Source organism: Fukomys damarensis, unplaced genomic scaffold, assembly GCF_012274545.1.
Source record: "Fukomys damarensis isolate Sample0158 unplaced genomic scaffold, DMR_v1.0_HiC HiC_scaffold_36, whole genome shotgun sequence".
In the NCBI taxonomy this organism is placed as follows: domain Eukaryota; kingdom Metazoa; phylum Chordata; class Mammalia; order Rodentia; family Bathyergidae; genus Fukomys; species Fukomys damarensis.
Window position 1 is genome coordinate 11,156,733 of NW_022900948.1, and position 14,363 is coordinate 11,171,095.

Sequence of the window (14,363 nt, forward strand, 5' to 3'; positions counted from 1 at the left end):
GGGGTGGGCGACTTTGCGCGCACGCGCGGAGGGAGGGCCGGGGCGAGGGGGTTGCAGGAGGAGCTCGGTGCAAGCTAGGGTTTTCGCGTCTCCTGTCTTCCCCCACCTTTGTTGAGGGCTGGGCTTCCACCCTTTAGCTGTGGGGTGGGAGGGAGAAAGGAAGGAAATCTTAACGGTCGGCGCCAAGAGTAGGGGGAAATCGACTTAAGGACGCGTATACCACGCGGATGAAGAGGTGTTCAACGGTGAAAGCGGGCAAGCTGTAAGCAAGACTGAAGCTTGCCCGAGTACCCCCATGTCTTTCTGTGAGAGCATATGGTGTTTATCATATATACAAAGACAATGCTAACCGGTGGACTGAACCTATTGGTGCGCCTTTCCATTACTGCTCTCTGTCACTGCCTCTGGGGAAGAGGAACCGGAAGAATCCATATTACAGTTCGGTGTGGAAGCTTCTGTGTGGGAGAGTGGGAAACAGCTGCTAAAGGACTTTTGAATTTCCTCATAATTATTTTTATTTAGTCGGTTAGAACTCAGTACCTGAATTATTGTAGCAGTTGTTACCTTTTTTGTTTTATTTTGTTTTTTGTTTTTTGAGACGGGGTCTCACTATGTAGTTGAGACTGAACTGGAACTCACTTTGTAGCCCAGGTTGGTTTCGAACTCCCAGTGATCCTTCTGCCTCAGCCTCCCGAGTGCTGGGATTTTAGGCGTGCACCACCTTTTTGCAAAGGCCTGCTTGTTACCTTTTTTTGAAGTTCAGGGAAAGTACTGTTAACTAGAACCAGATTTGGCAAAAACATACTGACTATACTGCTTTGCCCTAGCTCTGACCTTGCAAATTAAAAACTATCAGTTGAAAGCTCCCTAAAATTGTGTCTTCTTTCAGGCTGTAGAAAATGGTGAAAGAAACCACTTACTACGATGTTTTAGGGGTTAAACCCAACGCCACCCAAGAAGAATTGAAGAAGGCTTATAGGAAACTGGCTTTGAAGTACCACCCTGATAAAAATCCAAATGAAGGAGAAAAGGTAAATACTATACAGTCCTCTTACCTAAATAGTTCTCTGGCTTGGGTAAAGTGCATTGTTAGTGCCTGAATAGCTGTATCTAATACAGTGGCTATGCTTTGTAACACTTTTTTTTTTTTTTTTTTAATGAAATTTACTCTCCTTTTCTCAAACAGTTTAAACAGATTTCTCAAGCTTATGAAGTTCTCTCTGATGCCAAGAAAAGGGAATTATATGACAAAGGAGGAGAACAGGCAATTAAGGAGGGTGGAGCCGGTGGCGGTTTTGGCTCCCCCATGGATATCTTTGATATGTTTTTTGGAGGTGGAGGAAGGATGCAGAGAGAAAGGAGAGGTAAGAAAATCTAGTCTGTATGCAGCAAAAATAGCTGTTAGAAAATTTTGTGGATTTCACCTATTTTAAATGGTTATTTGAATGTTAGTATAGTGTTGCAAATTGATGTTGACTTTGATTTAAGGTAGTTTTTTAAGTAAGATGTGGGGTGACTAAAAATTGCTAGTCAAGTGATAAAAGAGATACTCTGAAGCCTTTGGATATCATTTCCATAGGTTACTGTACATTAATTAAGGGAACAAAGCATAGTATGTAACAATTTTCAAAGCCTGGGTTGTGCTGGGATCAAACCCAGAGCCTTGCACCTGCTGGGGAAGCTCTCTGCCACTGACCTACATCCCCATTCAAAGCCTTTTTTAGCTTGTTTTCCCTACCCTGGGAAATAGTGGTAGGTACAGTGGCCTTTTTCAAAGGTAGATTAAAGTTCAGAAATTTAAACTTCTGAAGTTCATATAACAAGCCAACAGTGGAATCAAGACTGAAAATGGGCTTGTTGCTTTCAAATACTTTTTAATTTTGCCTTGGCTTTATTATCTTAAAATATATGCACTTAATATTTAGCAGAATAAATGGCATACAGGTTGCTCAAAGAATAGTTCGTTGGATACAGTTTTTCTCCTTTTGTTGTATTGATGAAGGGAGTTTTATATTGACCCAGGGATTGAGCCCAGAGTCTTCACACTGAGCCAGCCACACTTGCAGCCTTTTTTATTTTGAGACTTATCTTGCTATGTTGTCCAGGCTGAACTAGAACTTTTTATTTTGAAGAATTTACTAGAAAGAAAGCAATCCATTATCACTTCCTTAGAACATTGGGGTGGTTTGTCCCATAGAAAGATATTTGCAGTGTGTTTTCTAAATAAAGAATTCACAAAACAGTTATTGGCATAGTTCCATGTGGCTTAGATCAGTGAGAGTTCATTTTTTGGAGAATGTTTGCTGAAACTCTGGTAGCTTTATTTTTCCTTTCATCTACTCTTTATAAACTTAATGGACTATTTGTGATACAGAACCCAAAAATGGAGCTAGGAACAAAAGGCTTTATAGTTAATGCTATTTTACACCTCATTTAAAAAGTTAAAATGTTTATTAAACAAGTTGTGTAGAAAAGAATTTGAGAACCCTTTTTCATTTAAGCTTAAGGTTTTATTGTTTGTGGTGGATAGAGTCCTTGTAGAAGGAACGCTAATTACCATTGGTGAGTGACTATTTCTGTATTCTTACTGTCCTTGTGTGATCTTAGCCTTCTACTTCCTGATAAGATACTGTGTATGGCCTTCCTTTGTAGCTGCTGACCTCTTGTGGATCTTTAGGTTATTTAAAGCAAAAAGAAAAATTTTTTAGTTACAATAGCTGGTGCTTAATAATGTATGACTAGTGGCTTCTATATTATATTAGGTAGATAGTACAAACAAAACAGTTCCATCACTGTGGAAAGTTCTGCCAGGCAATGCTATTACAAAGAGTATGAGAAATTTATCCTTTAAAACAAACAGTGCTTGGCTCAGAAATAAATGTGCCGTTCTTACTGAATCAGGAAGAAGTACAAATTGATATTTCAGTGATGTCTCAATATTGGCTTCCCTAGCCAATCTTGATTAATAGGAATTTACTGTGCTAGAATGTTTGGATGAAGTAATTTACTATATTGCTCAATGCCATGCCATACTAAGCAAAAGCTTCAAAGAACATATTGGGACAGAAATGCATGTTTGGATTATTTATTGTGAAATATGCCTAGTTAAATAACATCAAGTGGTTTTGGAGGTGACATTTTTGATTATCGTATTTCTCAGATGACTGTGTCTGTATGTGTCCTTAGGTTGCTTAATCTGTACCCTAGTTTTCTTTATTTGTAATTACATCATAGTTTGAGGATCATATGCAATAATGTGAACATTTGTATGAGTAGCTGCTTAACAGATGTACCCCGTGAGACTCATATTATTCTTTACCAATATAAATAAGATATGGTTTCTTAGATTTTTAATGAATGTTATTTTGTTATAGGTAAAAATGTGGTACATCAGCTCTCAGTTACCTTAGAAGATTTATATAATGGTGCAACAAGGAAACTGGCTCTGCAAAAGAACGTGATTTGTGACAAATGTGAAGGTAAAGTGTTTTAACATCTTTTACCTAACTTGAAAATGAAGCTACAGACTTTCTTGATGGGTAAAGTTAACAAATGTGCACTGCCTAAATCTTGTAGTGCAAATATGAAAGGAAAACAGCTGAACTGTCACCCATAGAAATATTAGTAAAAATAGCATGTAGTTTTACCTATAGCAAAGTAACATTTAGTTCTATGTGTATGTTCTACGTTCAGTTGGGATCAAACTAATTTAGTAAATTGTAAATACAGTGTCTTCTGAAAGAATAAACTCATTAAAATCTTTTACAAAAGTTCCAAATATTGGGTTGTAGGAGCACATTTTTAAAATTCAAAATTTTAAAATGACTACTTTATCAAATGAATTCTGAGTTGTACATTCTTAGGGCATCCTTCTATGAGCACTTGAAAATATTAAGAAAGTATAGTATTTAGGAACAGCCTTTCCAAACATTTGTTATTGTATTTCTACTAACTTGGTACGTGATTTTCTTTTTAATTGTTTAGGTCGAGGTGGTAAGAAAGGAGCTGTGGAGTGCTGTCCCAACTGCCGAGGTACTGGAATGCAAATAAGAATTCATCAGATAGGACCTGGAATGGTTCAGCAAATTCAGTCTGTGTGCATGGAGTGCCAGGGCCACGGAGAACGCATCAGTCCTAAAGATAGATGTAAAAGCTGCAACGGCAGGAAGATAGTTAGAGAGAAGAAGATTCTAGAAGTTCATATTGATAAAGGTGAGTTCTAATCCATTTCCCAGTCTAAAGTCTGTAGTGACTTGGTAAGTTTATTAATTGTACTTCATATAACTTTTTAAAACACTGACCTTCATTCTGTTATATGTATGTTCCTGAATCTCCTCCCTTAATGTAAGTGATTCGTCTTTCTGGCATAAGTGGGCACTGTAAATGAACTAGATTAAGGATATTGGGTGGAGTAGCAAGTTTGAAGAATGATCTCATTAAAATTTATGTCCTCAACTGATAAACTGTGTGTGTGTGTTTGCTTGCTATTTGAGACAGGTTTCACTATGTAGTTCAGGCTGACCTTGAATTCACAGATCTCAGCCTCAAGTGCTGGGATTACAGGCATACACCATCACGCTCAGTTTTAAACATGTTTAAGTGTGCTGAGTAGTCCGTGTTTTGTCTGTTCTTGTATTAAAATTTTGTTTACTTGCAAGGGGAAGGTGGTACTAGACCCTTATACATGCAGGGCAAGCACTCTGTCACTGAGCTACATCTTTTTGTCTTCTTTTTCCTTTTCTTCCCTTTCCCCTTACATTACACAGTATATATGATCTGGAACTGTTAATTTATGAATTTTTTTCCCATATTAATACATACACCTACATTACGGGCTGCAGTAGTAAAGTTGGTCCTCCATTTCTATGCGTTCCATTATATGCAGGTTCTGCCAACTGCAGATTTAAAATATTGGGAAGTTGTATCTGTATTAAACTTAGAGTTTTTGTTATTCCTAAAAAATACAATGTAACAACTCTGCACAGCATTCTTATTAGGTATTATAAGTAATCAGAAGATTTTGGTATTTGGGGTAGATCCTGGGCCAATCCCTGATATAAAGAGATTCACTACCATGTGAATCATAATACTGCCTTTCCACTCCCAGTGTTATATAAAGGAAAAAAAAATTCTTGGCCAGTTTATTTTTACAAATCTTTCTTTTTCCCCCTTTATTGTAATCGATTAGCAGATTTGTAATATCTGTAATATTTGAGTTTTCCTCTAAGACAGTCTCTTCTTGCCAACAGCAACATGTAGTTAGGCCATTGATTGCAAATGAAGCTATTAATGCTTCGTTCTTAATAAGAATAAGGAACACTCATAAGTGCCTGGCTGAGTTTTAATTGCTTTACTAACAATGACAACACAATTTGAAGATACTGTTAAATTTTATCATTGTATGATACTGGTTTTATGGTTTTAAGTCCATACTGAAGTGTTGGATTTGTTGATATGGTTGGGTTTTGCTTAAATAGTTGGGCATTTGGATGGAAGTATAATACAAAATACTAATCATGCGTTGACCACTAACTTTAGATTGATGATGTAAAGGAATTCATTATAAGGGCTAGGGAGTATATAACTCAGTGGTAGAGCACTTGGGTAGCATGTGCAAGGCCTAGGTTTGGTTCCCATTACTCCCTCCCCGCTCCCCAAAAGGAAATGCCATTGAACTGTTAACTACATTACTGTGGATTTGATGTTTTTCCATTCTCAAAAGTGAAACAGAATAGCTTAAGACAAGTGATGTCAGTGATCATTGCTTCAGAAAATAATCAGAAGAAACACCTACAGTTGTAATTTGGAAACAAGATTTTTTGCATGTTATATTGAAAGTGTTTTCCTTACTAGAAAATACTGCTGACTGTGATGTCACACACCTGTAATCCTAGCACTCGGCAGGAATATCACTGTAAATTCGAGGTCAGCCTGGGCTACATAGTTCCAGACCAACCTAAGACCCTATGCAGTGAGACCCTGTCCCAAACCCAAAAAAAAGGAAAATACTTCTACCTATATTTTTGGCATTGACAGAATGAGCTGAGGGGGGTGTCCAGCAGTAAACCTCTCTACTTCACAAATAGTTTTGGTTGATTTTGTTTGTTTGCTTGTTTGCAGTGCCTGCCTGGGAAAGTGAACTCAGGTCCTGGCACATGTTAGCCAAGTTCTCCCCCACAGAGGTACATTACCAAAACTAGACTATGATTAGGAATTTGTGTGGGGAGATGCCTTTTTGCCATTTGTTTTTTGTCTATTCTATTAATACATGTTTACAGTATATAACGATTACATTCATTGTGGGGAGTGGTACGTAACAATCATAATTCTTTATCACCTTCCCTTCTCCCCTCCATTTCTTGCTAAGATTATGGATTTTTAAATTTTTTAATCTACATAATGTCGTTACACTGCTAGCACAATAGTGAAAAAAATTGATGTACACTAGGCTTAATGAAAGTAATAGGGTATAGATTATTAACTATAATACAAATAAAATAATTAACATTTACTGGTTATATTTGGCAGTACTGATTTGATGCCACTGTAGACATTTTTATTTAATCCGCTCAGCCACTTTAATGAGGTGTAGGTATCTCTGTGGGAAAGTTGAGACTTAACGAAGATTATGCAATATTCTTCCCCAGAGTAATCCAGCCAGTAAATAGCAGCTCTTAGATTGGGAGCCTTGTGTGCTTCTAGAATTTGTGTTCTCTTGTGAAATAGCTTTCTTTGGTAGCAAACTGGATTGAACTAAGTGGGCTTAGTCATTTCTGTGGTATTTAGCATACCCAAAGACATCAACATTTTATTTTACGTGTTCACATAAACACATCTAGGTATTACACTAGATTTTGTGGTTCTGATTTTATTAATCTTCTGTTTTTAGGCATGAAAGATGGTCAGAAGATAACATTCCATGGTGAAGGAGACCAAGAGCCAGGACTGGAGCCAGGAGATATTATTATTGTGTTAGATCAAAAGGACCATGCTGTTTTCACTCGGTAAAGACTAAACCATTCACATTGACACCTTTTATACCTGGTTGCTTTGTTTGGAATTAAATGAGACTTCCATTACTGTTAGAACATAATTTCTGGAAATACTTAGAAACATATCAGGAAAATTTGGCTACGTATGATGTTTCTTGTATGTTTCACTTGATGAAAAGGAATATTTCAGTTAGAAGTTCTGTATGAACATAAATGGGGTAGTGTAGGTAGCTAGCTATGGGGGGACATAACTAGACAAAATTTTCCCCTTAACCTTCTTATAAATAGTTAATTCACAGTAAATACGATAAAGTTTTTTTACCAATTTTTAGTCCTGAGCTTGTGGTGAATTGAGCTGCTTTTAAGTGTAAATACTCAAAACCATCTAATTAAAATTAGGACTTGATATAAATTATATAAATTCAAGTCTGTTGTATTTAAGACTAAATTTATGATGAACTTACACTGAAGTACAAGAAAGCTGATTAATAGTGAATGTGTTAAATATGTCCATGGCTAATTTCAAAATACAGTGGCCTCTAGAGGTATGTTTGGAGAAAACATCTAGAAAAAACTAGTTTAAAATTAAAACTAGTTAAAATAAATTATAATGGGATATTTTACAGATACTTTTAGAATAATGAGAATCCCTGTCAAGTTTACTAGTGCAGTCCTATCATTGAGGTGAATGTTTCAAGAGTATTTACTGGGTGGTGGTCTATCTAATCAAAGATGTTTATTGGGAAAAAATGGGAGCATAAGAAGCTAGGGTATTGAATAAATTTTAAAAATTGTGTTCACTCACAATGTACTAGGCACTATATTAAATATTTTGTAATGCATTGTTCTATTCCTTCAAATTGATCATATCCTCATTATTTAATTTTAGAAAGCCTAAATAATTCAGAACGCAGCCCAGGTCTTCAATTCATACACTAATGTCCTCTATCCCTATGTGTGTTGCTTTTTTTCTCATCAATTTTATGAAAATCTACACCTGCCTCTGCATTCCCATCCCTCCATGGTACTAGGAATTGAACTTAGGCCCTCAAATGTGCAAGGTAAATGCTTTACCACTTAGCTACATTCCAGCACTTTAAACTTTTACCCCATCTAGTCTTGAACTTGTGATCCTTCTGCCTTAGCCTCCTGAGTAGCTGGAATTACAGGTGTGTACCACCACATGGAGGAAGTAAAGGAGTAAGATTCAACATCTGCCTGTGCCAGTGTCTCATGATGAATGCATTAAGTGTGTATCACAAACATGTACTAATAAAAAAAATTCTAAAATCAGATCACAAGAAAATAAACTCCTGTTCTGTAAGCCACCAAAAAAAAAAAAAAAGCTAGACTTAAAATTAGGTAATGAGGGCCAGGGATTTAGCTTAGCGGTTCAGTGGCCTGCCTCGCAAGCGCAAGGACCCGAGTTCGATCCCCGGTACCAAAAAAACAAAAAAACAAAAACAAAAATAAAATTAGGTAATGAAACATTTTAGAAATAGTGAATAAATATGGGTTGCCTACAGTGTGTGGAAGAATTTTGAAGTCTTGTCCAGGAAACAGGGCTGGCAGTTTCCAGATAATGTTTTATTCACAGTTCTTGGCTCTTATTTGTATGGGGCAAGAAAAGAATGTCTACGAAAGACACCTTGGCTGTTGCTAAGGAAGAAAACAATTACTTGTGGTACTTTGAATCATTGGTGGTTTGAAAGATGTAAATATGTGCCATATTTGCATTGATAACAGACGAGGAGAAGACCTTTTCATGTGTATGGATATACAGCTGGTTGAAGCACTGTGTGGCTTCCAGAAGCCAATATCCACTCTTGACAACCGAACCATAGTCATCACCTCTCATCCAGGTATGGTATCTAGATGAGCTTCTCTAATGTTTTTTCCTCATCGTCTTGTAACTAACCATAGGCACTGAGAAAAAGCTAGTGTTTGTTTGTTCTCTTTCTCTGTCATGAATCCTTTCCTGGACTGAGATAAGGGCATAAAGTATTGGCTGTTTTTGGCAGCTGCTGGAAAATTCATAAATGGAGGTATTAGGTCACATAAAATTTATTCCTGTCAGTTAGCTAGGGTATTTCCTTTGTTGTTTTCATTGTCCTGTAAAAATGTGACCTTAACATGGCTTCAATGTTTTTAGGTCAGATTGTCAAGCATGGAGACATCAAGTGTGTACTAAATGAGGGCATGCCAATTTATCGTAGACCGTATGAAAAGGGTCGTCTAATTATTGAATTTAAGGTAAGTTAAAAAATACTCCAGGATATTTAAGAATTGTTTGATTACTAGAATCTAATACGGAAATTACATTTTCTGACTGCCAAGCAACCTCATTTTTATCCCCAATGTCCAGAAAGAGAAGTACATTAATCTCTGATACAATTTCTGTTGTGTTGGGCATTACTTAAGTTGGGCTAGGTTTATCTACATCATCATCATTGTTATCTGCATTATTATAGGCTATTTTAAAGACACTGGGAGAGAAGGGTGTATGGTGAGTAGTTACTTTAATGAATTGGGGCTGGGCGTATAGCTTAATGTTAGCACTTGACTGGCATATGTAAGGCCTTGGCTTTGGTCCCCGACATTGGGAAAGGGACGTTTAGTACTAGTAGCATCTTGCTGCACATAGTAGCGCATACCTGTAATCCCAGCACTTGGGAGCTGAGGCAGGAGGATCACTGTGAGATCTAGGCCAGTCTGCACTACAGAGCAAGGCCCTGTCTCCAGAAGAAAAAGAAAAACTAGCATCTTAAAGTTTAGCAGAAGCATTTTATACTATAATTGTAGATGTTTTAGTGAAGCGCTATAATGCTTGGTTTGCTAATAGGATAATCTATAAACATTTTCCCCAAATTTTGAATTGGCCTTTCACTCAGAGATATGTTAAAGTTTCTTTGGGTGAGGAAAGGACAATTTTTAGTCAGAATAGCCTTAAGTTTCAACAATTAGACCATTTCATGATAGGTTCTTCTGTCTGATGTATAGACAATGCTAGAATGTTTTGTTTTGCTTTTGGTTTTTGTAGTACAGGGGATTGAACCCAGGCAGTGCTATGTCCTATGTAGCGCTCCTTTTTTTTTTTTTTTTTTCCTCTCTCTCTCTCTGAATTTTATGTTGAGACAATCTCACAAAGTTGTCTGGACAAGCCTCAAACTTGTGGATCCTCCTGCTTCAGCCTCCTAAATCCTTGGGATTCCATGTCCTCCACACCACACCCAGCTTAGAACGAGTTTGTTTTGAAGACCTAATTTTTATCATAATTCTTAAACTCTAACATAGTGTTTTAGGCACTGTGTCTTTCAGAGCAAGTATTTTAACCTGGGATTGGTAGATTCACCTACACATTGTGGTTACATGTGTTTTTCTGTGGAGATACTTTTAAGGCACTAATAATGAAATGAAATAAAATTTAAACAGTAGAAATTTCTTTTTATAGGTAAACTTTCCTGAAAATGGCTTTCTTTCTCCTGATAAACTCTCTTTGCTGGAAAAACTCCTACCCGAGAGGAAGGAAGTAGAAGAGACGGATGAAATGGATCAGGTAGAACTGGTGGACTTTGATCCAAATCAGGAAAGACGGCGCCACTATAATGGAGAAGCCTATGAGGATGACGAACATCATCCCAGGGGTGGTGTTCAGTGTCAGACCTCTTAATGGGGCAGTGAATAATACTCACTGCTGGCATTTTGTGTGCAGTAGTGAACACACGAAGGACTATAATCATTTGCTCACTACTTGCTATTGTTTTTGTTTCAATATTCAATTATAGTAGTGTTCGAAAAGTTACATGAAGAATAAACGCAAATATAAAAGCTCTGACTTTGCCCTGTATGTATGAAGACTTCAGTGTGCAAGAAGATTAATGCCTGTAAAAAGTATCTTAACTCTGGCATCTGTTAGGCCATACCTTGTAATTGATTGTAGTTGTGTACATGGACACTCTTAGACTGAAATGCTAGGTATATGTGTTGACTTTAGTGTATGACCCTTCATTGTTAAGCTATGGATTAAAACTGTATTTAGCTGGGGCGTGGTGGCTCACACCTGTAATCCCAGCACTTGGGAGGCTGAGGCAAGAGGATCACTGTGAGTTCGAGACCAGACTGGGCTACATAGTGAGTTCCAGGTCAGTCTCACTACATAGTGAGACCCTGTCTAAAACAACAACAACAAAAAAAAACAAAAAATTGTATTTAACTGGCAATCAGAAAAAGGCAAAACAGTTTGTAGAAGTGTTGGTCTGTCTAGTTATTTGTATTAAGTGGGATTCATTGTGATGTCTCTGCATTCTATTGCCTCAACTATTACTTGAAGGTGGCATAAAATATAATTTAGCCTGTGGTATCAGTAATAGAAAAATGATAACTTTCTAAAGAAGGCGTTTATCATAATGCTGCTTCTTAAGGGCTTGCATTTCTAGTATTGCATTCCCTTCTGCTGTGCCATCTTTTTAAATATATATATATAACTATGTTGACCAGTCCTGGTTATATTCTTTTTCCCTTCTCTTTGGACCATGATAAGCCCTTGAGTAGTGACTTCAGAGCTGGGTAACTTTGAAATTTAAGTGAAGAGACTACATGGAAGCTAATTTGCATGTTTAATATAAGGTGTTCCTTAGGTGTGTTACAGGCTTATTTTAACACATTTGACTTATGCTCCAAAGTATCTGTAATTTTATGGTAATAGTACAGCAAATATGATGAATAGCTTTACTTGTGTGTTTAAGTCGTGTTCACATGCTTAAATCTGGGTATCAGAATTTAAGCAACTGTTGAAATGTATGAATGTCTCCTTAATATACTGATTACAAAGCACTTCTAATGTGTCACTACAGGCTCTTTTTCTCAGATTATCAAAGCATTTGCTTTTAATACATAATTTTTTTCCACTTAGCTAAAATTACTATTAAACTGTAGTAATGGGTAGGAAGTGAAAAGTGGGGGCCTAGGTTTAAATCAAGAAAAAGGGGGCTTTGGAAACAACTACTAGGGTGTATAGTCTGGTTCTGCTGAATCTACTGTAATTGGGAAACTTACTGTAATCTGGAAGTAGTCTGAAGTTTCACACTTAGGGAACACTTGTGTTGAAAAGGAAACACGGGTGTTTCCTCCAGGGATATAGGTAAGTTAAACTCTTGAGCCTAAGCATCAAGATGATTATGTACAGCTGAGGTAGAAACCCCACCAGCATAGGGATAAAGCTAGCTTATCACTCTTAACAGTATTGGCACTATTGGAGCAAGTCCAATAATGGTAGCATTTGCTTTAGCAAATTTTAAGCTCAAGTCAGCAAAAGTTCATACACAAATATATGTTGTATTTGATAGCAACTTTTCTTCTGAAATATTGGAAAATGGAAATCTAAAAGCACAGTGCATGAAAGTGCTAGAAAGCTACAAAATATAGATACTATTTTTGCACCTTTCTAAAACTGGTTATCTCAGCAGCCTTTGTAGAACTTAAAACTACTGTACCTGTGAAGAAACTACTCCAGTCTTACTCTCATATTGGAACATACTTTATTGGCCTCACCAGTTTTTAATTATGTTGGTCTGGTATAGGGCCTAAGAATTTGCCTTTCAAGGTTCTAGTGTTTGCCTTTCAAACCAGTGGTCTAGCCTGAGAAAAATATGACAGCCAAGACTGGAGAATCTGACTCTTGTAATGCAGTGCTTTCTGTTCACCTCACCTGTGGTCTACTTAGGTAAATATGTTAACAGAATGTGTAAACAGTCTATGGAGTCTTTGCCTCAGTTCATACCTAAATGGGAGACAGGCAAGATTCAAAGGAGGTAGACAATAGAGATTACTTGGTTTTTCAGTGTGTGCTCCATGCAAATTGTGTAAGGAGCCTTTGATCTGGAAACCAGTTTCTTTGTATAGGTTTTAAGTAGTATGTTCCTCATAAAGTGGTTCTGAGGAATAAGGTTGCTTGCATAGTAGAAAAGGCTTAGTAGAAGTTAATTATGGAAGTAATTAATACAAATTCAAAAGGTACTGTGCTTGAGATTTATATCATTTGCTGTTTTATTTGGGGTGCATGCCTATAATCCCAGCTGAAGCAGGCTCACTGCAAGTTCGAAGCCAGATGAGCTATGCAGTTCAAGAACAGCCTGAACTACCAAGATCCTATCTCAGAAAAACAAAGAATGCCTTGAAATAGCTTTGTCAGAAGGTAACAGTGGACCCTCAACTTATGACTGGCCGATTAATCTGCGTCTTACTATCTACAGTTTGTACCCAGGTAAACATCCACATCTCAGCTGTATTGACTTAGTTACTACCAGCCCTTGGGAACTGATCAAGTTCATAAGTCAAGGGTTCTCTGTACAATGTTTCCTAGTCAATAACAACTGAGTGGAAGGAAAAATGAACTTATGCCACGCAATTTTAGGTTTTACACACAAGAGCTATCAAGTCTGGTGGATGGCAGAGGATCTCCCAGCAACCTCAATCTCCACTTCATCTTGCCAAGGTAGTGCAGATTGTCTGGGCACACACAACTTCCACCAGCCTCTACCCTTAACCCGTACCAGGGTTCCTGGAGGAAAAGGCCCAGTGGTGCCCAGATTGGCAGACTCAGCTCTGCCCGCCTGCCCCATCCCCTCTGGGGGAGGGACTGCCTCACCAGGGACCTAGGGCCAGACTGCAGCACTCAATTGATGATTCAACCTTCGGCCTTCACAACCCCCACATCCAGAGGTCTGGGAGGTGATGAGTGTTCCCAATTAAGAACACCATGTCCTAATTAAAGATTAATAAAGTTTACCTTGTAAAAGGTTCTCAAGAAGGGAAATATGTTTCTTATTTTACAATTCTGTTAGACCCAATGCATTTTACTGAAAAAAGATTCCAATCTGCCTGGCCTCAAAAAAAACCACGAACTCAACATTTGCCTGCCTTGCTACTGGAACAAACTAGTTTGTGGAAAGTTTCCTTCTGGTAACTCGAGCCAAAATCCTTTCCAGCCCCTTTGGTCCATTTATAATCATCTCCAAGGAGCCTTTCCCAACAGCTGGTGGGTCAGCTGCCCACATAACCAAAAACAACTCCAAACTTTTATCACACTATTTTAACACTCCTTTTACCTTGCTCTTCCTTACAGTAAGGTAGACTAGGAACTTCGAACCATCCTTCACACTTGGTGCCAGGAACAGAAGTGTTCCACAAGATTCTTTGAGCGTAGCTGGGCACCTTATACACACCTATAATCCCAACTATTCAGGAGGCTGAGATGTACAAGGTCAGTATGCAATTTAATGAGGCCCTGTCTCAAAATTTTAAAAGGCTGGGGATATAGCCCCAGTGTTAAGAGTACCCCCCTGGGTTTAATTCCCAGTACCAAAAGAAAAC

At 37.7% G+C, this 14,363-nt stretch overlaps 1 protein-coding gene across 1 annotated transcript in view; it reads left to right on the forward strand.

Annotated features, from left to right (window-relative positions):
- Positions 1 to 10,793, forward strand: part of Dnaja1 (DnaJ heat shock protein family (Hsp40) member A1) — an 11,165-nt gene extending 372 nt beyond the window's left edge. The window contains exons 2-9 of the mRNA XM_010619197.3: positions 890 to 1,031; positions 1,187 to 1,364; positions 3,375 to 3,479; positions 3,985 to 4,212; positions 6,890 to 7,004; positions 8,739 to 8,854; positions 9,145 to 9,245; positions 10,444 to 10,793. Coding sequence (XP_010617499.1) covers positions 900 to 1,031; positions 1,187 to 1,364; positions 3,375 to 3,479; positions 3,985 to 4,212; positions 6,890 to 7,004; positions 8,739 to 8,854; positions 9,145 to 9,245; positions 10,444 to 10,662 — 1,194 coding nt within the window. The 5' untranslated portion in view covers positions 890 to 899 and the 3' untranslated portion in view covers positions 10,663 to 10,793. The remainder of the gene's footprint in view (positions 1 to 889; positions 1,032 to 1,186; positions 1,365 to 3,374; positions 3,480 to 3,984; positions 4,213 to 6,889; positions 7,005 to 8,738; positions 8,855 to 9,144; positions 9,246 to 10,443) is intronic.
- The last annotated feature ends 3,570 nt before the right edge of the window (positions 10,794 to 14,363 follow it).